This window comes from Microtus oregoni, unplaced genomic scaffold (genome assembly GCF_018167655.1).
Source record: "Microtus oregoni isolate MIOR12 unplaced genomic scaffold, Mior012 000052F_009, whole genome shotgun sequence".
NCBI lineage: Eukaryota > Metazoa > Chordata > Mammalia > Rodentia > Cricetidae > Microtus > Microtus oregoni.
The window spans coordinates 46,283-73,695 of NW_024543821.1; the positions used below are offsets into that span (position 1 = coordinate 46,283).

Sequence of the window (27,413 nt, forward strand, 5' to 3'; positions counted from 1 at the left end):
TAGCAAAAACATAGAAATACATTTGAGAATCCCTCTGAAGTTGGGCACACAAGGCTAGGGATGTCCATCTTTCTGAGTAAGTATTACTTCCTTTTATCGGATTCTTTGAGTCTACAGAACTTTGGACAAAGGAAAAACTGGCAACAGAAAGAAAATCTGAGCTACTTATGTGACAGCAAATGCAGCTAGTATTTCCGTTCCTGTTCATGTTAAGGCAGTAAACAGAAAATGATGGGTGGGCAGTCGGTTGCCAGCGCTACAGCACACCCTTCCCTGTATGGTTGGTTCAATATACGCTGTGAGGCCCCAGTCTCCTTTGGCAGATAGTCCTTTTTTTTTTTTTTTGGTATTTTCAAGACAGGGTTTTCTCTGTGTTGCTTTGTAGCCTGTCCTGAAACTAGCTCTGTAGACCAGGCTGGCCCCAAACTCAGAGATCCACTCTACCTCCCGACTGCTGGGATTAAAGGCGTGTGCCACCACTGCCTGGCTATTAAGATAGTCTTATCTTAAGAATCCAGGAAACTCCTGAAATTAGGCATAAAACATTATGTGTGTGACTTAAGCCCTTTTCTCCAGGGAAAGGAATCTAGATTTTTCCAACAGTTTTTCAAAGGGATACAAAGCCTAAAGAGTAAAACAAGTAAAGAAAACTGTATCCCTTTTTGCCATGGATAGTGAATCCCTTTGGTCTTACCAAAGGCAATCAGGGCAACAAAACACCATGCATGGTAATAATGAAATCTTAGTTTTTTGGTCTCTAGGTCTCTCTCTCAGTCTCTTGGTCTGTGTGTGTATGTGTGGTGTGGTATGGTGTGCTCTGTGTGGATATGTGTTTGTGTGTGTGTATGTGGTATAGTGTTTGTGTGTGTGTGTGTGTGTGGTATAGTGTTTGTGTGTGTGGTGTTACAGTGTAGTGTGTATATGTGTGTTTTTGTGGGGAGTCTATGTTTGTATGTAGCTGTGCAAGGTGATATGGTGTGCTGCATATGTTTGTGTGCATGCGTGTGGTGTGGTATGGTGTGCTATCTGTGTGTTTGTGTGTGGTGTGTTACAGTGTGGTGTGTATATGTGTGTTTGTGTGTGGAGTGTATGTTTGTATGTATCTGTGCAAGGTGATATGGTGTGCTGCGTATGTTTGTGTGCATGCGTGTGGTGTGGTATGGTGTGCTATCTGTGTGTTTGTGTGTATGTGTGGTGTGGTACAGTCTGGTGTGTATATGTGTGTTTGTCTGTGTTGTGGTACAGTGTGGTGTGTGTGTGTGTATGGTGTGCTGTGAGCTTGTGTGTGTGATGTGGTGTATGTGTTTGTGTATATGTGTGTGATGTGGTACAGTATGGTGTGTGTGTGTGTGTTTGTATATATGTGTGTTATAACATGGTGTGCTGTGTGTGTGTCGTATGGTATGGCGTGCTATGTGTGTGGTGTGGTATGGTGTACTGTGTGTGTGCACACACCCATGCTAAGACAATGGAGAAGCAATAACAAAGAAGAGCGCTTTAAGGAAGTCCTGGACGGTATCACCATAATGTCATTTAGTAACCCCCTGATCCTTCTGAAACCCATTCAGAAACATCCATTTGACAAACCATCTGGAGCTTCACTATGGTTTAACTTCCTTATGCAAAATTAGCCAATGATTCTGCACTTTTAGATGCCATATTTTCTGTAAGATCTCATTTGAAGAGAAAACAAAACATTCTGCAATTAAAGAATGGTCAAGAAAATACCAATATACAACCTTACAGAATACTGTAAGTTCCTGAATACACATTCACACTCTTTTGCTGTGGAATGGTAATTAACAAAGATTTCTACGTTTCTTTTTTTGTTTTGTTTTGTTTTTTTCAAGACAGTTTGTTTTTCTCTGTGTAGCTTCAGAGCCTGTCCTGGAGCTCACTCTAGACCAGATTGGCTTCGAACTCACAAAGATCCGCCTGCCTCTGCCTCCCATAGATGGGATTAAAGGTGTGTGCCATCACAACCTGGCTTAACAGAGATTTCATGAAGATACTTTAACATATTTAGTGATCACAAGAGCCAAATCAGATCACTACTCAAGTGACATACCATACTAGATATCCAAATATTCTGGGAGGAGATTGACAAATGAATCAGTTTTAACTAAAAACTAGGGCTAGAAAAAGTACTAATTTTCTTAGGACAATGTTTGCCATGAGGTGGACGTTGCGAGAATTTGCCCACCTAACACATGCATGGGTGAAGATCAAACATTGGTTGTTTAGATGTATGCTCATAAGGACTGGGATGCACAAGGGTACTGAAGATTCCACTGCCACGTGTTTAATATCTTTATTCTTCCACACAATATATTATGGTAAAAAAGTATAGTTGCTGAAAAATGATTACTGTACCTTCTCCAACAGGAAGCGGATCTGGCCCTGTTTTTTCAAAATTAATAACTACACCACTCTGCACTTTTTGAACTAGTGATTCTAAACACTGATTCAACATTCTTTGTGTTCTTACACAGTAGGAGCGACCTATGCCAGAGAGAAAAATAAAGAGCACAAGTTTCATCAAATCAAACAGTGGTCCATAATACAAGTATTTGAAAGCCTAAAATAGGATTTAGAACAATCGTAACTACATTAGCAGGAATGTGGTATGAACAATGACCCTAAGCAGCAGGGTTCACAGACTGTAAAGGCAAACAACCCAAGACTAGCTATGGCATTTAATAAGGGCTATACTCTCCTACCCCAAATTCTTCCTTTGGAAACCTGAAACAACAGCCGTTACCTCCTGTGACTTCACACATCTGTGTGATGGCCGATTCATCAGTTGGTACACTCCCTAGTTGCTCTGGTTCGGTGGAAGCCACTCCAGGCAAGCGCAACACCAGGGCAAATAACCTTTGATCCCAACGAAAAGGTTCTTTGGTTAGTTCACTTCCAGGCAGAGGAGAATTCAAAGGAAGATGAAGCTGATAAGGCAAAATTTGGAAAGGTTCATCATAACAACCCGTACAAAAAAAAAAAAGAAGAAGAAAGAGTTAAGAGTTAAAGGGTTCACTTTGCTTTCATGGAATGCTATAGAATTAAGCCATCTCTCAAGGAGTACCAAGATAGATTTGGGCAAACTTTATTCTTAACTGGAAATACATGCCTCCCACAGAAATAGCTCTATGTTCTGTGCTATTTAGATAAAATTAAAAAAAATTATATCTCACCTCTTCTTGAACGCTAGAAGTACTTGTTAGCTTGTTTCCATCTGTGATGGTAATTAAAATAGACGGCTCCAAGAAAAACGGATTTCTCCCCTAAAACACATTTAGAAAGCGTTAGAGCCGGGTAATGCCATACAACTGTACTAAGACAGTTGCCTGGCCAATGATCCCTCAAACATTACAACGTTTTCCTTGATAAATAAGAAATAAAAGCCTCACCCATACCCGTCAACCCATTCACCTGAGTTCAAATCTTGGCACAGATTAGGGGACACCTGTGGTATAGGCTCTGCGCCTGGACTTCATGTCTGGGGATATACTGAGCAGAGCGTTTAGGATAGAAAAGAACAAAGGTGGCAGCAGCAAGTGCTTCGCTGACCTCTTCTTTTATCTAGAGCTTTAAAAGTCTTATATTAGGTCTGGGGTGTGCAGGGAGGAAGGGAGAAGTAGAGACAGAAGAGTCTGTCTCCATCTGACACCTTCCAGCATTTTGCAGCACCTGAGCATAGTCTCAGATTTCTGATGATCAAATGACAAGAAATTGTATTTATTATAAAATCTATTGATGAGTTGATGTTTAAGAACCAAAAAAAGTTGACCGGGGCTGGGCTGTGGTGGCGCACACCTTTAAGCCCAGCACTCAGGAGGCAGAGGCGGGTGGTTTTCTGTGAGTGCGAGACCAACCTGGTCTACCCAGCAAGTTTCAGGACAGCCAGGGCAAAAGAAAAATGAAGAAAAAAAAGGAACCAAAAAAGTTGCATTTGCTTTGTGATTCTTATGAAATGTACATCTAAAAGGCGCATGAACCTCTTTTTGGTTGACACTACAGATAGCACAAGTCTTGCCTAAATTTTGCACTCGTACCCTAAGTCATCAAAATAAATTAGCTGTACTCACTCAAAAATTGTTACCTGTCCATAATTGTCTATTCCAGATATTAATCTATTGAGATTTAGCAAATCGAATGAGGATCTTAGAGCCTGACCAAGAGTGGTCAGTCCAGAAGCCTGAAGATTTTTCAGTTCGTTCATGAATGTGGCGTGATTTTCCTTCCAACCAGCCTGAAAAGCAAACATTGACAAAGAAATCCTCAATTATGCAACCATTAAGATAGAACGCAAATAAGGACTAAATAACACAGTATCAAGCCTCTGACAAATTAATCCCTCTTTAAACTAATTCCATTCTATATCTCAACTATTCAAGTGGAAGCAAAGTAAGCAGTCACTTTGCAAAAGTTCTACTAACTTTAATGATCAAAAGCAAGAAGTCAAGCAAACAATACATTCATTCATGATAGCAAGCAGGAGGGCTTTGTTTCAAGAAGGTAATCTATATTGAGGCTCAGCCAAACCTACTGACACACATCAACCCCCTCATCTCAAGCCTGGGGTAAGGGCAGAGTAAGCACCAATTATTTAGTAAATGCACTGTCTTTGATGGAGGGGGAGGTCATTGAGGGTCTGAGCTACCGGAATTGTGATAACTAATACTCTTCTTGAGCAAGCTTCCCTTTTAAATGACAGTACAGAACTATACACATAGAGTGGCTTGAGAGATGGCTCAGTGATTAAGAGCACCTGCTGCTCCTGCAGAAAACTCAGGTTTGGTTCCCAGCACATATACTGGGGGGCTATCAGCTCACTGTAACTCCAGTTCCTAGAGACCAACATCCTCTTCTGGTTTCTGGGGGCACCTGCACACATGTGTGGCACATGTACAGACAAGCAAGCACACATAAACACACATAGTTAAAAACCAATCGATCGGCAAATAAATAAAACAGCCATATTTATTGGGAGACAATCCCGTTGGCACAATTAAAGATTCAGAAAGTCCCGAATCTAGAATAAGAAGGAAAAGAAAAGGTTTTGCAATGAAGTAACGGCTTCTAGACACCCCCAAAAGCTATAAATAGCAGCAGAGAGCCAAAACCTCAAGGTCAACAGTCAACTGTTGCTGTGATTAATTAGTCGGCAGAATTGGAGGAAGGAAAGGATTGTACTGCCCGGTCAGCAGTGACTATAAAACAAAGCAACAGTGAAGTCCAAGAAGAGAAGTCAAAAGACGGCGGTGGCAGCTTTTAGTAAGTCACAGAGGAGTGTGTCAGCGAAGGTGAATGCAGATGGCGCAGCCTGGCCACATGGAAGAGCAAATGTCAGTCACTTGTGTCTGGAGGATACCGAGGACAAGGATGATAAGCTGAACCCTGAAGTTACACTAACCAGGGCAGTCACAGTTAGTCACAAAGAGGAAGCAATACAGGGATGAACCCGGTAATTTATATTTACTATTTAGCTAAAGTCATAATGCCCATTATCAATACAACTACAGCAAACACTGTTCTAGTCTCATCGTCTCTGAAAGCACAATAAGACACAGAAGCTAAAAGAACAAATGAGCACAGTGTGAAGGGAAAAAAGGACATTAGGACAAGCCTGAAGATGACATGTCTCATTGATGTGAGAAGTCGAAAGGACCATCAAAAGAAGAGAACAGTTCTTAAAAGGATGATCTTGCTGGAGAAGCACTAATAACATTATTAGTGCTCTGGAGAGGCTATACGGCTGAAGTCAAGGCTAATGGGATAATTTGGGCTCTGATTATTAAATGCTTTGCACAGCACACTCAGGACTTTGGATTGCATCTGCAGCCCTGGGAAGAGGAACTCAGTGTTCTTTTTAATTAGGGGAGTGGTTTGATCAGATCTGCATTTTAGCAAGATCGGTCTGCTAGGAGCTGGAGACTAAATTGAGGGGTGGAGGGAAGACTGGAACTTGAGGCAGGAAAACTGGTTTGGAGGCTGTTGCAGCAGCTAAGAGCAGAAGTGAGGAAAGCCTGAGCCAGGGCGGCAGCCTGGGCTAGGGCGGCGAGGAGGAGAGGGGATCGCAGACTAGTGAAGGACTTCAAGAGGTGGTGGAGTTGGATGGATTCAGTGCTGAATTTACTGGGATGGATGAGAGCAAAGATGTCATGCGTTAGGTTTGGGTTTCCAGCTTGGGAAAACACGAACAATGGAATCTTTATTTCAGTCAGTAGTCTTAGTAACACTACAAATTTACCTTTCTACCTATATTGAGTGTTGAACTCGGAAAAGGCCAGAGGACAGGCGTGACTAAAGAGAAATGACTGTCCTAATTTGGAAATCATTTCAAAACTCACCAATATTGTCCAATGTGGTAGGACATGCTTTAGAAGCCCAGCACTCATATGGAGGAGACAGTGCAGCCAGACTACAAATGAAACCAAAGGCCAAGCTGGACTTAGCTCAAAAGGAGGGAGCAAGATGGCTCTGAGAGGAAAAGTGTTTGCCATCAAGCCTCGCGGCTTGAGCTCAAGTCCCACGACCGACGTTGTCCTATTACCTGCGTATGCGTGCCATGACACACACACACACACACACACACACACACACACACACACAAATGAATAAATAAACAAAATATGGGAGGGGGAAGGCTCTGCTGCTAAAGGCACCTTCTGCCAAGCCCGATGACCTGAGTCTAATCTTTAAGACCCACATGGTGGGGTGAGAAACACCTCCTAAAAGCTGCCCTTTGACCTCTACACGTACTCTGTGGCATGCTCACATCCCGCCCCGCAGGTACACGGCTAAATACATAAATAAACCAATAGCTATTACCAATTTCAATGGGCAGCTGGGCTTACTAGTGCACCGTTGTAATTCAGCACTCAGGAGACTGAGGCAGGGCTGAAAGCTTGAAGCCAGCTTAATCTACAAACTGAGGGCTTGTCTCAAAAACAGTCAAACAAGAAACAAAATAGGGAGACAAACCAACAGGGATGTAGGGCCATGGTACTGTTCGCCTAGCTTGCACGAGGCACTGGGTTTGATCACCAGCAGCGGGTTAAGAAAGGAGTTGACAGAGGGGACCAACTCTCTGGCACTTAAAAAATTGCACGCCTCCTGCTTTTACCACTCACACACCTATTTGTCGGGATACTTACTCCTTAACATTTCCTTCCATAGCACAGCTTGAAAGCATTGTACAAATGGTTTCAATGTCTAAATATCTAACATCTGTTTTAGGTCAATTTTTAGCCTTTATATTGAATTGAACAATATGAAAAAATTTTAATGTCATTTCATACTTGAGTGCTACAATGTGTTGAAAGCAAGGGGTTTCTTGATAGCTGCCTGGATCCTACTTCAAGAAAAAAAAAAGTAAATGGCCCTATATCTGTTTTCCATAAAGAAGAAGGGCTAGAAGATAAGAATTTTAAAATTTAGAAAACACTAACAATATAACTAATTCCTTTCTAAAAAGCCATTATAAAGAAACAGCAGGAGAAAGTACATGTTAATATTCTCCATTCATTGCTCGAGGTTATAGCTTTTACAGTTCAATCCAGGACAGCTAATGTGTCTTTTTCTTTTCAAAGTACAGATATTCAAACTCGGGTCTCTTGAATACTAAGTCCACACTCTACCACTGAGCCACAACCCCTAATGTTTCTTTTATCTGGACTGGGAACTGAACCTATGGCATCATGCATGCTAGACAAGCAGTATACCACCAAGCTGTATCCCCAACCAGGCATTTCTTTCAAATGACTCTACTTCTAAGACATTCTACTCTTGTGTGAAATTATATATATGGTTTTTCAAGACTGGGTTTCTCTATAGCTTTGGAGCTTGCTGTCCTGAAACTCACTCTGCAGACCAGGCTGGCCTCAAACTCACAGAGATCCACCTGCCTGTTTCCCGAGTGCTGGGATTAAAGGTGTGCTCCACCACTGCCCAGCACTTCCATATTCTTGCAGAACTATGCTTACAAAGTACATTCATGCTTCATAATGGCTCAGAACAATCCACCCAAATAGGTACATTATCATTCTATTTTGTTCAAACAAGCAAGGAAGAGGTGAGATTTGGTTCTTTTTTGTGGAAGGAGCAATGATGACAAGTAGAGCCTCATGTGGCTACTCTATGGAGCACTTGAAATGCGCAGAGTCAAAATCAAGATGTGGCATAAGAACGGAATCCATATAGGAGCTTTGCGTGGTGTCGCGGTCAGAACCCAGGGATCTTCCCATGCCAGGCAAGGAATCTACCACAGACTTACTTCCCCAGCTCTACACACGCGGTTTTGAGAACAGCGCCTCCGCCAGCAAATAATGCAAAATCTCAGTATTCATTTTATGCTGATTGTATTAAAATGATACCCTCTGAGACACATTCGGTTAAAATAAACTAATAAAGGGTTGGAGAAATGACTCAGTGGTTAGGAGCGCATACTGCTTTTGTAGAGGATACAAGCTGGATTCCAACAGCCATGTGCACAACCACCTGTAACTCCAGCTCCGCAGGCTCGTCCCCCTCTGGCTTCTGAGGGCATATGGGCTCATAGGCACATATCCACATATAGACACACGTTTATGTAATTGAAGAATAAAATATTTTCAAATGTACTAGCAAAGCTAATAGGACATAGTCTAATATAATCCAGGTAAGCTCCTGTTCTTTCTGTCTTAGCCTCCCAAGTGTTAGAACTAAATGTACATGCCACCACAAAGGGATTTTTTTTAAATGCTGCTACTTGACTATTTTAAATTTTATACGGCAGGCAATGTATTATTACTTTTGGTCACCGACGATCTGCCAGGGACTTGGAGGTCAGACATAAGGACTGGCCTTTGAGAGAACAAACAATGGAGTCATTACAGATTGCAGGGCCAGGAGAAACCAGATAAAACAATGCCTCTGAAAGACCAGTCTGGTAGCAACAACCAAAACAGACCAAAGGAAAGGAAAATGGAAGTCAGAAAAAGAAACTATATAGCAATCCAGGCCTGGCACAATCAGGGACAGAAGCAGAACAGGATAGAGGCAGAGTAAATTGAAAAACCATACCAAATGCACAAGCCATGACTCAGTAATGGAGGCCAGGCCTAAAAGGGGAAGGAAGAGGACCACAGCGTTCCTATCCTGGGAGACCTAGAGAACGGAGGCTTCGGGTAAAGAAGTAACCTGGGATGATGAAATCCAAAATTAAGAATTCCTAGTCTTCACAGATCAAGTTTTAAAGTTGTCTCAGAGATAATTACAGTGGATAATGGCAGATAATATTTACCAGTATTTATTCTCTAGAAACACACAAATGCAAAGTGTAGAATATGATACATATATACATATCATTCTTAGCTTAGCCTCAGAAGCACACACAAGGCAAGTGGTATTATTATTTTTTTTTCGAGACAGGGTTTCTCTGTAGCTTTGGAGCCTGTCCTGGAACTAGCTCTTGTAGACCAGGCTGGCCTCCAACTCACAGAGATCCACCTGCCTCTGCCTTTCGAGTGCTGGAATTAAAGGCGTGCGCCACCACCGCCCGGCCAGTGAGTGGTATCATTATGTCCATTTTCTAGATGAAGACACTGAGGTTCATCCAGGCTAAGCCAGGATTTGAAGCAAGACAGCCTAACCTTAGAGCATCTCCCTCCATAGAAGCCACTACATACTCTTTCACATATTCTATATGCGACCCCATAGACAGGCTCTGCTAGATGAACTTCTAAGTTCAGGGTTAGTAGAGTTTTCAAATTTCATTTTCCCTAATGGCTAAGTACATAACACTTGAGGTGGGGGCAGTAAATTCAAAAGTATATGACCTTGGTCTAGCCTGTCATTGACTAACCTGGCATGGTCCAGAATAAGTGTCTGGGGCACTGTTTCTTCATCCAAGAAATGAAAGGGCTATAAAACCACTGCTAAGCCAGGCATGATAATACACGCCTTTAACCCCAGCACTCGAGAGGAAGAGACATCTAGGCAGTGAGTCTGAAGTCAGTCTGGTCTACACAGAGAATTCCCGGCCAGCCAGGGCTACACAGTGAGACCCTGTCTTAAATAAAAAACAAAAAACAAAACAAAAAAACTAACATCCCTTCTGATTTTCATATCCAATAATATCACGCCCCATAACAATCCTTATAAACATTTATTAACCCTATAGTTCTATGTCTTATAATAATCATTTAAGTAAAACTGACCAATAGAAGGAAAATACCTGCTGTCTTATAAAGTATGCTAATTTAGACATTTAATTTAAATTTGCATAGCCAACTCAAAATATCTTTTTATATCAATAGAAAATTTCTGCATATCAGTGACCTCGGTTCTGTTCTCAGCTCTGCCTGACTGGTCACTAGCCACCTATTCCCAGTTACACCAGTACACAGCAGAGAGAATCTCCTTAGAGTTGGAAAGCCTAAGAGGTTTCTCACCGACATCTTCTCTGCCTTCTAACCTAACTGCTGGGTTTACCACCCAGCAACCAGTACTGTCTTTCCCAGATATGCTAAAGCCTCTTTTAATTGCCTTCTTTGTTCTCTGATATGATATACTTATGAGGGAGTCCTAAACAGAACAACAGGGGAGGGGGTATCATTATGTAATATTTGAATCAGGAATAAAGGTGTTACTTAGAACTCAGAGCTGACTGTCATGGCTGATGTCTGTAATCCCCGCACTTGGGAAGGCTGAGGCAAGAGGACACTTAGCTGGAGGCTAGCCAGACCCTGTCTCAAAAACAAACAACCAAGGGACTCTCACTGGTTCTTGTGTCTACTTCTCTACTGGCTTCGAATGGAGGAGGAAAAAGAAACATTTACCAGCCTTCACCTCCCACCCTCAAATCTCCCCATCCAGAACTGCATCCCACTTCTCAGAGTCCATTTCTCTCAGGTAGCGTTGTTTGTAATAGAGGAACTCTGCCCTCTGTTAAACCATGCCAGCAAGTATAACCAAGTGAAGGAGTTAGAAGATCAACTGTGCTTGAAGGGGAGGGATGAGGGAGTGGCATTAGAGCCCTGTCTCAAAGCGTCTGTTCCATTTCTAAAGGTCATTTGTAAGCCTTTTCCAAAATATCGGTGACCTTGCTTGACTTTGCATAATTCATAAGTTTAATCAACACTGTTAACATTCCCATCCAAAGTAATGTATAAAGATTGTTAAGCCAGCTACACTTAAATGTCCATGTAGGAAGTGTCCCTTACAGACTGTGCGTAAACTGAGCAGCTATAAAGATAAAAATAGATTATTGAGATTCTCTAGTATGGTTAGCTATTGAAAGGTACCCGCAGTGAAACTTTTCAGAGAGAAGAAAAAACCCTTACGTGTTACAGTTCTGTCACACAGCAGGCAGTGATCTCTCTAGAATAGCACAGCTTCCAATGACCCCCAGCTTAATGCTGGGCCACGGCACTGACTCATGTGGGGGCACATTCGTTCCTCAACCTATCTTGACATTCTCCTGCTGGTCCGGTCCAAGACTCCCCAGCTGAGGGGAGCCCTTCATAGAGACCGAACAACAAGAGCTGCTGTTGACACCAGGGAGACAATACACGGTGCTTTCCCTCCTAGGCGCACATTTTGTTTTGCATGAAAGGAAATGAAATCAGCCTGCTAGTATTTGTTCTTCACAAGGGTATGCTAAAGAGCTATTCTAGACTTTGTGCGTCTTTGTAGATGGTTACAAACTAGATGATTAACGGATTTGAGTATTTTCCCAGATGTCCCAAGTTAAAGCCACAGAGTCTAAATATAGCAGGGCCATCAATTCTCTTGTTGAAAGATAAACAGTTTTCCTTTTTTCCATCTGCTCTCCATAAGTTTAGGGAAAGCTGCTCTGCAGCAACCCAGACAATTGGAGTAAATCAATTGCAACAGTATTTTTTAACCAATTCACTTTCTTCTTCAATTTGATATTATATCATCTTTGTCATCACGAACAGTTTCGGTGTCAGTGAACTGATGAGAAGGATGGATTGATGTAAAAAATGATCTGCCCAGCTTCTCCAAGCAACCTTCTCTCTCCAGAAGACAAATGGATTCTCTCTTGGTCCCTGCCCTTAGCTTTATGCCAAATACTTCAACTTTCAGTGTCAAGAATTTTCTCCTCATCATTAAAATAGATTCTAACACTTCAATTCTCCACTCACACACCCCCACTTTGGGGGCTTGTTTTGGTTTGTTTTCGGGGGCGTTCAAAGTCCTTTTTGTAAAAATATTGATTTGCACTTGGTGATGGCAGCATGTGCCATTAATCCCAGCGCTCATTCGGGAGGCAGAGGCAGGCAGATCTCTGTTAATTCGAGGCCAGCCTGATCTACAGAACAAGTTCCAGAAGCTACACAAAGAAACGCTGTCTCGATAAACCCAAAAGGAAAATGATTTGTTTCATCTTATTCATGTTTTGCGTGCTGGTGTGTAGGGTACCATATGCACATGTGGTGTCCAGGGAGGCCAGAAGAGGGCTTCAGATCCCTTAGAACTGGAGTTACACAGATGGTTGGGAGCTGCCCTGTGAGTGCTGGGAACTGAACTCTGGTCCTCTGTAACAGCAACAAGTACTCTTAAATTGCTGAGTCATTTCTCCAGCTCCACTTTTAGCTTTTTTTTATGAGGCAGGGTCTCATTCTATAGCCCAAACTGCTCTGGAACTCAATATATAGAGTGGGCTGGTCTTAAACTCATGGCAGTCCTCCAGCCTCAGCTTCTGAAGCGCATGAAGTTTCTAGACAGACCCAGAACTGTTTTTGGACTCCAGTCTCTATATAGGAGATGTATCGATAACTGAACACCATGGCAGCTGAAATCACTAAAATAGCCACTTGAATTGTTTTCATCTAAGCTACCCATGAAGGGAGGTGTTAAACTTAGGAAGCCCATATTGGGAAGACACAAGATCATCACGAGAACGGAATTGTCACTTTGTGAACCTACCTCCTCCTAAAAGTCTCATTTCACGTGACATTCTGCCACCCTCTGTGACACATTATTTCCTTCAACACTGAGCTATTTAACTTGGTTTTCTTTGTGAAGATTTTCATTTTTTTTTCTTATTCGATTTTAGCCTGGAACCTGCTATGTAGAAGAAGCTAGCCTCAAAGTCACAGAGAAGCAGTCTTTGGCTCTTGCATTTGACTCAAGGTACTGATACTTTTAGGAGGCTCAAAGAGTGCATTTGGTTACTCTTTGATTAGTATAGCTCTTTCTTACAACATACTTGTTTAAGGACGGACTGTGCAATTCTCTTGGATTCCTTTTTGTTTGAATTACTTCTTGACGGCCTCTGTGTCTTCGAACTTGCTAAAATGTGAAAAGTTCATTCTAATTCACTAAATGACTTCTCTGCTTGAGAACACAGAATGCTATCATTTCATGGGTACGACTACTGATGTCCATCCACGTGCTTCAGACAAGACAAAAAAAAAAAAAACAGATGGCGGCGGCACTCACCTTTAATCCCAGCACTCAGGAGGCAGAGGATCTCTGTGAATTCGAGGCCAGCCTTATCTACAAAGCGAGTTCCAGGACAGCCAGGGCTGTTACACAGAGAAACCCTGTCTTGGGAAGAGGATGTGAATTTGGTTCCCAGAACTCACATCAGGTAGCTCACAACCCCTTGCAACTCCAGCTGAGGAGATCGAGCACCCTCTTTTGACCTCTGTGGGCAGTTGCACTTAGATACACAAACACACACACACACACACACACACAAAGAAACAAATCAGTAAACATTTTTAAAAACTACTGTGCAAATTGCATGTACTTTTGTTTCAATATTGCTTTCAATATTAGACTTGTTTTCCAAGGAGTCTCACTATATAGCTCAGGCTAGTTTCAAACTCACAATCCATATGCCTTAGCCTTCTGACTACTAGAAAGCCAATTATGTGACATCCAGCCTAGCTACAGTGACATTTTTATGGAACACATATACATAATAAAAATGCACAATGGCCTAGGGGAAAACACACATGGTCAGGAATGAGACTGAGCAAACATAACAAAACAGCTGCCCAGAACAGAATGGTCATTTATGACTTTATAATATTACACATCATCTCTTCCCAATGGACTACTTGTTTTTAAATATATAACAAAAAAGTTATAAACTGATTTGCACAAAATAAAAGCAACATGTCTTCATTGTTGAAAATCCACACATAAAAAGAAAACGAGTCTGTTCAATCGACCTTCACCACCTGGATTCTGAAGTAATCGTTGATAGGAGTCGTGTGAAAACCAAACTTTGTAGCAGCAAACAGAAACAGTATAAATTGGGGTGCCACTTGCCAACTTAAACAAGTGTGCAGTGGAACACATTAAGCACCCCAAGGAGCTACTTTCCAAAACTTCAAGTAATTTCTAAATCACCTGGAATTCCTCAATTACTCCATTTCCTGCCATCCAGTCCTACAGTTTTCTCCAGGCCTTCTCAGGAAGGAACCATGGAAATAATCCAGTCAGATCCTTTCATTTAACAGATGAAAAAACTGACACCATAAAAGGTTAAGTGACTTGCCCAGGGATCATGGGTGTAATTAGTAGCAGACTCAAGTTAAAAACCTAGGTCTCATGCCTTCCCGCCCAGCAATGTTCACACGACTAAAATGGCACGAACTGCAGGAAATCGTGGCAGTGGAAAACGTTGCTTTCCAGGCCGGATGTACTATGGCCAGGTTTTGAAATTTGCTTTATATAAAGATACCTAGGTACTGAATCTACTTTTAACATATAATGTAAAAGCATCACATTGAAATGCAGTTTACGCAGGGCATGGTGGCACACTTAAGTCTAGCACCTGGAAGGGAGGGGTAGGTTAGTATCTCTGTGTTCAAGGCCAGCCTTGTCTGGGTAGCAAGTTCCAGGACAGTCAGGACTATAGAGAGAGGCTATCTCAAAAAAAATGAAATTTACAGCGTTAATATACCTGTGGAAAAGTTCTCATGGGAATGAAAGATCTGCTTTGTGCATCACTGGCATCCCTGTTTGAGAAATAGGCAGAAGGGATTCCTTACCGGTAGTCCAATGCCATGGCTGAATTAAATGTTTGATACTGTCCCAAGAATCCCACAGTCTATTGCCTAGTTATGCAGGCTCTCTTCCATGGAGACAGAAATGCAGAGACTGGGGCTTCTCACTAAACAAATGTGCTTCTAGGCAACTTCGGGGGCCAATATAAAGCAAACCATCTTGGTCTGGTTCAGGCTAACAAACCATTACAGGTCATACTCCACTCCCTCCCCCATTCCCTCAGCAGCCTCTCTCCCCCATCATTAGAAGAGCAGTTTAAAAGCACCTTTTGTCACATCATCCCCCCCCCAAGTCACACCCTTAATGGGATACTTTCAGTTCACTTCCTTCCCTCTCCCTTCCCCACCCCAGGCCTCCAGTTGCCTGGCTGTGAATCTCTAGCTCCTTTGTTAAGTGAGAAGCTAAGAGTTGCGAGCAGAGGGGCAAATCACACTCAGCAGGTCTAAGAGATGTTCTGGCTGCGTGTTAGACCCAAAATGGTGACGTATAAATTTATAGACAGACACACGGAGCAGTTACCAGGGAGTTCTAAAAAACCAAGCAAGCTAGACGTGACCCTGTAGGCATGGAGAGTCTTTGAAGGTTCTTGGGGAGGGTGATGTGATGAAATGAAATCTAAAAGAAAGCTAACATTCGGTGTGAGTGGAGAGAAGGACCATGGGAGGCCCCTGGTGGACCAATCCGACGGTTGGTATAATGTTCAAAGCATTCAAACATTGAGCGCTTGGACTGAAGTAATGACAGCAAAACCTAGTTTAAGACAGGCGTGTAGGAGGTATTTCAAAGGGATGCCAGCTAGGTCACAGGAAAAAAGATGGAAAGAAAGAATCAAAGCTGCATCACGGTTTGCTGTCAATCCTAAGTGATTAAAAAGTGGGAGTACAGAAGGTTTAGATCTGTGGATGCTCTACCCGTGACGGAAGACATATCAGAGTCAGCTGAGAGACCTGGGTGAAAAACAGAAAGTGGGAAGCATCCGTACAGACAGAATGGCTGAAACTATGAAAAGTGCAGGATGTTCGCCAGGCGGTGGTGGCGCGTGCCTTTAATTCCAGCACTCAGGAGGCAGAGGCGGGAGGACCTCTGTGAGTTCAAAGTCAGCCAGGTCTACAAAAAAAAAAAAACAGAAAGAAAGAAAGGAAGGAAGGAAGGAAGGAAAGAAAGAAAGAGCAGGATGCATTCATTCCACAAAGAAAAAACTTAGGAGCTAAGATAGAAAAGCAGAGAAGCAGACTAGAGGAAGTGACAAGTTTCTGGAAAGAAGAGGCAGCTACTTTTAAATTTAGCTAAGGGCAAGGGGAAGAAACATTAGTAAACTCCTTGGGAAGTAATGCAAAAGCCCAAGGCATTCTTTTTTTGTAATATTTATTTATTTATTTATTTATTTATTTATTTATTTATTATGTATACAATATTCTGTCTGTGAGTATGAAGAGGGCAACAGACCCCATTACAGATGGCTGTGAGCCACCATGTGGTTGCTGGGAATTGAACTCAGGACCTTTGGAAGAGCAGGCAGTGCTCTAACCACTGAGCCATCTCTCCAGCCCCCAAGGCATTCTTTTTTAATTTGTATTTCTTATTACTGTGCATGTGTGTGAGACCATGTGACCCGGTACAAATGCAGAGGTCAGAGGACAACTTTGTGAAGTCAGTTCTTTCCCTCCACCTTCAGTGGCTTCTGAGGCTCACACTCAGGTTGCCAGGCCTGTGACGTCAGTGGTTTTGCCCAATAAAATCTCATCAGCCCTGCCCAAGTAGTTCTAAAGGAAAGAAACCCTAAGGCTTTAATAAACCATATTTTCTCAACAGTAGTATTTCTTGGCTGCACAAATAAAACTGCTGAGTCTTTTGTTCAAGAGCATTCACATCCCAGAGTTTGGCTGTGGGTACTAAGTTTACCTGGTTATTCAAGCCAAGGGGCAGGATGTGAGTAATTAGAACAGTGGTTCCCGATGCTGTGACCCTTTAATACAGTTCCTCATGCTGTGCTGACCTCCAACCCTAACATTATTTTCATTGCTACTTCATAACCGTAATTTTGCTACTATTATGAATCAATATAAATATCTGATATGCAGGATATCTGATAAACGAGCCCAGTGAACTCACTGCTGCCCCCCTCGCCCCCTCTCTGCCCAAGGGGCTGAGACCCACAGGTTGAGAACCGCTGAATTAAAACATGGCAAGTAGTAACGAATTGTAGAATCAGGAGAATTTATACAAAGCTCTGCTTTTTCTGTGAGCCTGTGGCACACTACCACAAAAGTCTGCATGTAGTGTTTTCCCAGTCAAGACCTCAGTGGTCATTCTGCCACGTTGGTTCTTCTTTGAAACCCTCCTCTCCATTGCAGGTCATCTAAATAAGTAAGAGAGAGCTGTGTCTGGTGCACGCTTTGAGGAGCATGGGAGATCTGGATGAAAGGAGGACCAGCAGGGGAGGCAGAGTGACAAGTGTCTGGGGTTGGAGAGAGATGGTTCAGAGGCTAAGAGCACTGGCTGCTTTTCCCAGAAGTCCTGAGATCAATTCCCAGCACCCACATGGTGGCTCACAACCATCTGTAATGAGATCTGGTGCCCTCTTCTAGTGTGCAGGCATACATGCAGGCAGAAGCTGTATCCATAATAACTAAATAAATTTTAAAAGCAAAACAACAACAAAAATCCTGCTTCAACTACAGGTTACAGATTAGAAGACGTCTACCAAGCGTCTTCTGTGGAGGGCACTAAATGCTTTTCTTCCCTCACAACAGTAATGTTTATCATTACTGGTAAAGCAAAGAAACAGTCATTTCTAGCCATCTCTGAGTAAGCCAGTTTGCCAACCTGCTGCTGTTCTTACCAGGCCTCCTCAGCTTCCCCACTTGCCAGAATAGACATAATGTACCCTATCTCAAGCTCCATCCGCTCTGCATCCGAATGACTCCACATCTGTGCTAAAGAGGGGTCCAGCTGGGAGATAGCAAAGGCAGAATATGTACACTAATAGTCACCTAGAAGTAGCCAACCAGCCAGCCAATAAAAATAACATTTGCCGCAGTCATTTCCCCTGGCTGGGTGGTTCCTACGCTCTATCATCTTAGAAGAGTCTCTGGACTGGAGGCACGCGGCTATCAGCTGTGTTGCCTAGCCTCTCTGGGCCCCAGATAAACGTCTCTGACTTATCAACTAAGTGCTGATAATAATACCTTTGACACAGGCTGACAGGGGAGATAAACTAAATAAACACCTTATATTCACTGGCAAACTGCCCTGTATATAAGCCTTGCTCAGTAGGCATCAGCTGCTATTATTAGAAAGCAAGAGTTTGAGTGCTCACTTTTCCAAGGAAGCAGATACAAGTCAATTCATATCTAAACTATATGGCATGCCATACGGTCTAAACAACACATTTGACCATAAGATAGGATTTAGGAGGACCTAAACCTTGGCTCTAAACTCTTCCTTCTAGTGCCGGGCCTCACACACTCAATTAATGCAGCACTGAGCCCCACTCTAGCCCCTCCCACATCTTTTGCATGTTATTAGCAGGCTTATCTGTACTTGCGGGCTCATAATTACACATTTATCCTTCAAATTGGAGCCTTTATAGAAACAATGCAATCAGATGGCCCTGGAAACCCCATTAGGAAGTCGAATCCCCAGGAGGCAAAACTCCTAGGTACTTTCTTGCCAGGTGGACCACCCCACCACTAGGAATCACTCCCCTTTCAGACCTCTGATGACTTCCCATGAGAAGACAGGGCTGTGCAAGGAGCATTAAAACCTCCGTGAGAAAACAATTCAAGCTCCCTTTGGTTTTTTAGGTTTGCACTATGCTGAGCTGAAAAGTGGATTCTTTATCATACTTTTCCCGGGGAATCTGAAGCCAAGTAGCTAGGGAACTCTAATAAGGGGCACAGTAAAGACCTTAATAAATACTTTAACAGCACTGAAAGCCTGAAACGTTTAGTGACACCAACGAAAACATGTTGCAAATGGAATCCTGAATTATCACAGTTAGATTCGTTCACATGTGTACTACATTATACTTAGCCCAGGAAAAAAATTCTAACCCAACCAGTTGGGTCAGCAACTGCATCCAAAAACCTAAGCAACCAAACTAGCTTTTGGTACAGCCAAGAATAGGATGCTTTCATATTTTGCCCCAGGGCTGAGGGTTATCGAGCCGTCAACTCTGAACTGTAAGACAACCTTTCATGTATAAATGAGGCCTTTATGATGGTGTTCATTTTAAACAGGACTCTGAGAGAAAGGATCCTCCCCTTCAGAACAATTTCCAGGGCCTGAACACCAGAAACTACATTCAGAAAAAGGACAGAGCGGCCCTGCTCACGGAAATGCAGTGTAAGTCATGTACGTCACTTTATATTTCCAGGCAGCCACTTTTTTTTTTTTTTAAAAAAGTGAAAGCTAAGGATGGTGATATGTGCCTATACATCAGTCTCTAAAGGCCTCTAAACAGGTAGTTAGCAGCAGGAAAAATCACTTGATCCCAGGGGTTCGAGGCCAGCCTAAGCAACATGGTAAGAACACACACACATACATACACACACTGAGACACACACCAAAAAAGAAAAAAATAACTGGATTATTATGGAATTTATTTAACAAAAAATAGAAGAAAAATATATTTGCATTGTCCAGCACACTTATAAACCATCCCTTTTGAAGGGCTCAGCAATCACATGGCTTGTGGACGCTATGCTGAACAACAGAAAAATATAAAATCTTGGGCCACTGACATGGGTCAATACTTATTCCCAGCCTGCCGACCACAGTCCTACCCCTGCCTCCACACAGTGGAAGGGGAGACCCAACACCTTCTGACCTCCACACATGCACCAGGGTGGCCTATGCCAATGAGAACAAGGCCAACAGAAAAACACATAAGCCACTGTAAAAAGTAGGACTAGCTGGCATATTTGAAAAAGACATGCCGACGCCTCTGCCATCTCAGCCCCTTGCTGTCTCTATTGGAGCCTTTTCCAAATCCTCACCCAGCACTGGAAGAGCCAAGCCCTGACAGAAAGCTCTGAGGAAGAAAGGGGGAGTGGAGCAATGGATGTGTTTTTAACAAATCAAGCTGGAAACCCAAACTCATTTACCAAAAGAAAGAAGAATAAATACAATAGTTCTATGGCCGAGAGACCTCTATGGGTTAAAAGGCTTTCCTGGGGAGGAAGCTCTGGGAAGTCAACCATCACAGGCAACCCTGTAGTCAAGAGATAAGTATACCAGGCTTCCAACAACTACCCGTGGGCTTGGACTAGATCTCTAAGGGAACAGGAGACTCCCGTTTAAAGATCTAAATGAAAGGAGTTATGTTTTCTTTATTCCGATCCCACCCCCACCCCCACAGAGGCCCCTTCAATCTGGCCCTTCCCTAGAAAGCACATTTCTCCCCCACGACATAGAACAGATGCCTTGTTTGGCTACTATGGAACTAAGAACCCTGTGTTCTCGGCAGTTCGGATTCTCTTCCAGAAGCGAAGACAAACTGAAAAGGAAAATATTTGCCTTCTTACCTGCACCTGGCCCCTGCATCCCCGATCCCAGTGCCGAGATCAAATACTTTCCAGTAGCCAGCACTAACTGAAAAGCAGGCAACTTCAACTAAACCTCCTGCATGACAGCACCTTGCCACTTCCTCTCCACGCTGGCCCTGCTTCGACAAGTGCTGTGAAATACTAAGCAAACAGAGGCAGACAACACAGCTGCCCGTCTTTTCTCCAAATCCCCCCCAGACACCTTCTTCTCAGGAGAAATATACAAACAGTCGCTTGTCAGTTTTTAAAATTCGCATGCCTTCCGTCTGCACGAGTCAGAATTCGGATGAGACCACCTGAGTTCTCAGAGAATTACACACCCTCACTCCTTCACCTCCAGCCCTTTGGTTGAGTCCAGCACTCTAGGACTCCCGCTCTCCCCTTGAGCTGGCTGTTTCTTGGTATTACCCTAGGTCTGTACAACAAAGCCCGGTGCACAGAGGTTGTTCAATAACTCTAAATGCACGCAGAGACTGCAGAAGTGGGGAGGCACTGTCAGACCATCCTTGGGAAGCACCATTTTGATGGTATCACAGCAGTGATAAAAGTTGCATTTCCCTGAAGAAAGAGGGACTGCGGGCAGTGAGGGGAAATTAGCATTGTTAATGGTGATTACTATCTAGAGAGAAGTCTCAAAGATGGGGGTGAGGGGAGGAGGAGGCTTTTGTGTATACACATTGCCAGAAATATTCTTTCCTGTTTGAGTACCTACTAAGACCTAGGGCCTCTCTAGTACTAGAGGTACAAATATCCCTGTGTTCGAATACACGCCTTTAAAATGCTCGTATTAGGGAGCTCAAGATGAACACTAACACAGTTAACATGCTAGGAGATGTGGATGTATCTTGGCAGCAAAACGTTTGCCTAGCATGCATGAAGCCTTGGATTCTACCTCCAAAACCAACACAGCACCACGTACCACACACACACACACACACACACACACACACCACACACATACACACACATACACACATATAGTAATACAGTGCTAAATGCAGAAGGCAGCTAAGGAGAAAGTATTAAGAGAGCAGAGTTAGGGAATCACAAGGGGAGTTGCTAGAGTGCCTGGAGAGGGAGTGGGAAAGAGGAGCCAGATCACTTTGGAGAATGTACATTGAAGGGTGGACATTGACTGGGAGTGGCAGGCAGCAGACATGCCTTTAATTCTAGCACTCAGGAGGCTGAGGCAGACAGAAGAGAGAGAAAAACAGAGCCCAATAAGGTGCCTCAAGCCTGTAATCTCAGCACTCAGGAAGCTGAGGCAGGAGGACTGTTCAAAATTCAAAGTCAGTCTGGGCTACCTAGCGATACCCTGGATCAAACAGAACTAAATGAAGTTGAAATATGTCCAAGTTACAGAGAATGACATGGGCAATGACATGGAAGTGAGAGCTAAGTGAGCTTGGGGACGAGAGCTTCCTTTCTCCTGGTGACTGGAGCCTGGGTTGGTTTGAAAAGAAGAAAACGGAGAGACACTGTTGGAAAAGCAACACAGGTCCAGATCAAGGCCATTGCTAGTATCTAGCTCAAGGTTCATGTGCTTTATTCTGACATCTAATATAGAATCCTGAAGGATTTGAAAACACTTTTTTTCTCTTATTTTATTCAAGTTTTTGGAAACAGTATCTCACTTTGTAGCCCAGGCTATCTTGGAATTCACTATGCAATCCAAGACAGCTGAGAGCTCATGTAAATCCTTCTGCCTCAGCCTTCCAAATGCTGGATTCACAGGAGTATGCCACCATGCTGGGTTTGGTTTGGGTTTGGAGAAAAGGTATCAATACGTAGGTCAGGCTGTGATTACAAGCATGAGCCACCATGTCCAATGTCTGTCGGATTTCTCATAGGAGAATGACTAGCTCATTTTCTTTAAAGACCAACAAACTTAGCAATAAAGGGGAAGAACGACTAGCTACCACAGTGACCCAGGTGACAAGTGCTGGCAATGAATGGACACAAGAAAGGCTTGGGATACAATGCAGATGAATTAGTACAATGTCACCATTTTCTCCTAGAATCTTCCAGCTGATCCATAATCTGAACGCTGTGTTTTAAAAATTACACCTTTGCCAGAGATGTAGTCTTCTACAGTTAAGTCTTTTTCTCTCTTTTTCTTGTTTCACAATAACTACTGTCAAATGTTTCACATGGCTAGTGAGGAAGGAAAGTGAGACAGAAAGCCAAAATCAAGCTAGGCATGGTGGTACATACAGTTCATCCCAGCACCTGGGAGGCAAAGGCAGGCTAATCTCTGTGAGTTCCAAACTAGCCTGGTCTTGCATAAAGAGTTTCCAGGTAGCCAGGGCAACATAGAGAAAGATGTTATTCCAAAGGGGAGGGGCAAACAAAATCATGGGGCCAACAATTCATCACCAAAGTGAGTGTGTGCTGCTTTTGAGCATTTGGGGATTTTGAGTTTGAAAAGTGTCTTGCATTATTACCTAAGATGGCTCTCACAGGTTAGGTTGCTGCTATTTCACCCCCAAAAACATTTCTACAGAGTCTTAGTCATCATAATAGAGGACTCCCTTAAAAGATGCCCCTTTAGGCAGGCCACGGTGCTGCACGTCTTTAATCCCAGCACTTGAGAGTCAGAAGCAAATGGATCTCTTGAATTCTAAGGCCAGCCTGGTCTCCAAAGCGAGTTCCAGGACAGCCAGGACTGTTATACAAAGAAACTCCATATTGACTCCCCCCGCAAAAAAAAAAAAAAGAGTTGATCCTGTAATCACCTACTTAAAATCCTAAGAAATGTCTGTTACAGGTATCATTTCTTAAAAACTTTAGTTTACTTCCTTAGTCTATAGGCCAGAATTCTTCTGCTTTCCAGTTCCTATTGACAAAGGCATGCAGACACCAATACGCAAAAGTAGCTACCCAATGCATTAGAGAGCGACACCCAAGACAGTCGCTCACGTTTTTCAATGGGGTATGTTTTCTAATTACTGCTTTAGAGGGCTTCTTTGAAACATTACCTCCTCTTATTTATAACATACTTCTGACCACTATTTATACATGTATTTCAACTATTTCGGGAAAAGCGATTCTGGGTTATGTTAAAAATAATTTCCTATAAATAAAAATAATTTTAATAAAGTAGCTTCCAATATGAAACCACTTTGAATACTTTTAGTAGGAGAGAGCTCAGGCTAATGGCTTGCTTGCCTCTGACAAGCCCGCCTCTCTCGGTCACAGAATAAACAGAAATTATGATTCATAACAAAACAAAACATACAAGACAGCAGAATCTCAGCCAAGACCATTAAGAACTATGCCACAAAACCCCTCACACAACATTTTTACAGCCCTGTACTATATTCTTCTTCTAAGGACACACTGGAAATTACGAAATACTAAACAGTGGTATCCTAGCGATGTACACTGAAAATATACTGCACATATATATATATATATATATATATATAGTGTTAATACTTGTAACACAATGTATGAAACATGTCTACAAAGCAACACTAACACAGATTTAACACACGATATTTTCAATTCTATGTGGTCCCTAAACCAAGCTTAATTCCACCCACAGACAGAGTGCTGCAAAAGGAACAGGTATGAGCAATATTAAAAGAGCCGACAGCTATGTGCCAAGAGGTATGCAATGCAAAGTTACTACGTCTTTGGTGAAATGCTATATATTACATACCCAACAGCACACGTTAGTGAAAAACTACTCTTGCAATAATTTCTCCCACAGATTTGGTCTCAAAGCTTGTAAGTGGATATACTGGGAAGAGTTGCATGCCTGTTAAAAAGAAATCTCCCAAGCAAATGCACCATTCATGCCTATTACAGCTGCAACAGAAGAGGGCCTGCTAGCAGAATAAAAGTCATTTGGAGGCATTCAAAGCTGGATATAATCCAGATCTGAGAAGTAAACTGTTACACTGTTTCTGCAGCCTCGGAGACCGTGAAAATAAGACTCACTCCATCTATTCTGCAGAACAATTTGCTACCAATAAAACACTAGCAAACCATCACTTTGCTGCACGGGCCTCCGGCCCCTAGCAAACAGTGAAGTTTCAAGGAGGAACTAAAATGCCTGCTGACAATCAGAGAAGGACCTGTTTGTTAGCAGGTGTGAGAGAAAACAGACCTACAGGGTTCTCAGGCACTAGCAAGTGAAAATCTATACTGAACTTTGCAAAGAAAATATCACCAGAAGCTCTGAGGTTTATGAATTTCTAAGCCAGCTACAACCCTAAAAAGCAAAAGAGCTAAGTTCTTACAGGCAGAGGAGAGAGGTGGGCTAGGCAGGAGGTAGTGTCCAAAAGAGAAATTCAGAAAACTCTTACCCAGATATGATTTATCAATAGTAATGTTGGTGAAGGACAAGAATATTATTAGATTCTTAACCTTTCCTTTCACCCGGATAAAATGAAGACCCTGAAAAGGCTCGGGAAGGCATAAAGACTAAGATGAAGTGATTAATAATTAAACATAGTATACTAAGTATCTTCTCACATTTGACCTACAGGGAAAAGATATCAAAGGAGAGCTGGGCAATGGTGGCTCATGCCTTTAATCCCAGCACTAGGGAGCCAGAGGCGGGGGGATCTCTGTGAGTTTGAGGCCAGCCTGGTCTACAGAGAATGCTTCTTGTTTAAGGCAAAAAATGAAAATGAAAAGTGGTAGGATAAAAAGAGCTAAAGAGAAATTTTCACTAAAATAATATTGAACAATTTCTTCTGTTCCATATACAAATACTGATAAACAAGTGCCTAAGATACACAGCTATTGAAAAGTACATCGTAAACCAGGCGGTGGTGGTGTACGCCTTTAATCCCAGCGCTCGGGAGGCAGAGGCAGGTGGATCTCCGTGAGTTCGAGACCAGCCTGGTCTACAAGAGCTAGTTCCAGGACAGGCTCCAAAGTCACAGAGAAACCCTGTCTCGAAAAACCAAAAAACAAACAAAGTATGTGGCAACTCAGTATAATTCACTACATAAAAGAAGTAGGGAAAGCAGAGTATAACTAAGCACACTGGCTGGGAATGTAGCTCAGGGCAGAACACTTGCCTAGCACTCAGAAGGGCCTGAGTTGTGTCCCTCACACTGAAGAAACTAGTAGGACCACGGGATTCCACTGCTAGACTTAACAAGATACAAGAATGGCTGTCAAAGTGGAGCAAAACAGTCTATTCCTTTCAAGGGAAGGAAAGACTGTAAACTGTGATGTAATTCTTTTCTCTCTCTCTCTCTCTCTCTCTCTCTCTCTCTCTCTCTCTCGAAGTGTCTCACTATATAACCATGGCTGACCTAGAACTTCCTGTGTGGACTACACTGACTACACTGGCCTCAAACTCATAAAGATCTGTCTTCCTCTGCCTTCTGAGTGCTGTGATTAAAGGCATGCAATACCATGACAGGCAGTCATGTCATTCCTATAACTCCAAAACTGTTTTAGGAACTGTTATGAGGCCTCACAAAATGCTCATTAAGTTGTACCTTTAAAGAAAAAGATAGGGAGTTCTAGACCAGCCTGGTCTACAAGAGCTAGTTCCAGGACAGGCTCCAAAGCTAGAGAAACCCTGTCTTGACAAATAAAACAAAAAGAAAAAGATAGGTCCACAGTTTTGTAGCTTAGCCCCTCCACTGCTTCAAATTACTGAGTATATCTTCAAATAGGCACACTACAAATGGCATAGGCTCTTACTGTTGTCAAAAGATGGAAACATTCGGACTCTGATCAGATTTTATTTTTCTCTGGTGACGACAGAATGTTTGCAAAGCTTCCTATTTGTAAGTGCTCCCTCCGTCACTGAAACTTAGGTCTCCAACCCTATGCTTGCAATTATGTTAGCCCAGACTGGCCTGGAAAGCTGCCATTTTCTAAAGACATATGGCATTTTGCAAGATGTCTAGTAGCTCGATTTGGGGGGGGGGTAGCTAAACAAAAATTGAAAACAAAGCAATAAAGCCAGAATAGGGTTAGGAGGAGCCTACAAATTAAACTTTTAATCAAAGCTGAGACTTACCAAATAAGTCTCTTGGCTTTCATTATGTCTGAAAGAATATTCTTTGACTAACTTACTCACCTTGAGAGGTATTTTTCATTAGAACAACCCACTAGACCAAGGCTTACAACACATCCAGACTGAACATCCTCTTAATTTACTGAGATGATTTGGGATGGAGAGAGAGGACACACGCACTGGCAAAAGACATCAGGGATAATGGTAACAACCTTCTAAAATTTCAACATGCGAGCTCAATCCTCATGCAGGATGATTTAACAGTTTGAGTCCCTCTTATCAAGCCACTACAGGCAAACCCGTTCTTTATCTCTTCATTATGGGAACACAAAAAACTACCCGACGGAGGCTAAGGGTCAGCCCCTGCGAATCAAATCATCGAATTTGACTAGTGCATCTGCTCTGAGTCCAATCGTGCCCTTGGCAAATCCCTATGCAGCTAAGAGCAAACCTAATTTCGGATGCAAATAGGTAGGCCAGCTCCCTGAACCTCTGGCCCCTGTTAAACCAGTTCCCTAAGAAGGTTCTGCGCAGACACCCCCCCCCACACACACACACACATTTGGTGGTTTCTTTGCAGGAATTTCCAATGAAACAGCAACGGTCGCTAAGGTAACTGAGAGCCGGACTAAACCTGACTGAGCTGAGAGCAGAAAGGAGCAGGCAGGGTCTGGGAGCTGGGAGCAGCATAGGCTTACCATTTCCAAACGGGTGGGGGCGCAGGAGGAGCGGGAGGGGCCGGGGAGCGGGAGGGGTAGAAGGGGCGGGGGCGGGGTCCACGGGCTCGAATGCAAAGGAGCAGCTCCCAGAGGCCCGCTCTAGTGCCACCCTGCGCTGGGCAG

The 27,413-nt window shown here is 42.9% G+C and overlaps 1 protein-coding gene across 2 annotated transcripts in view; it reads right to left on the bottom strand.

Annotated features, from left to right (window-relative positions):
* Positions 1–27,413, bottom strand: part of LOC121437422 (integrator complex subunit 6-like) — a 52,974-nt gene that overhangs the window by 24,579 nt on the left and 982 nt on the right. For both annotated transcript variants that reach the window (XM_041637317.1, XM_041637316.1), the window contains exons 3-6: positions 4,100–4,249; positions 3,192–3,281; positions 2,762–2,945; positions 2,374–2,502 (exon numbers count right to left, since the gene is read on the bottom strand). In XM_041637317.1, coding sequence (XP_041493251.1) covers positions 2,374–2,502; positions 2,762–2,945; positions 3,192–3,281; positions 4,100–4,249 — 553 coding nt within the window. The remainder of the gene's footprint in view (positions 1–2,373; positions 2,503–2,761; positions 2,946–3,191; positions 3,282–4,099; positions 4,250–27,413) is intronic.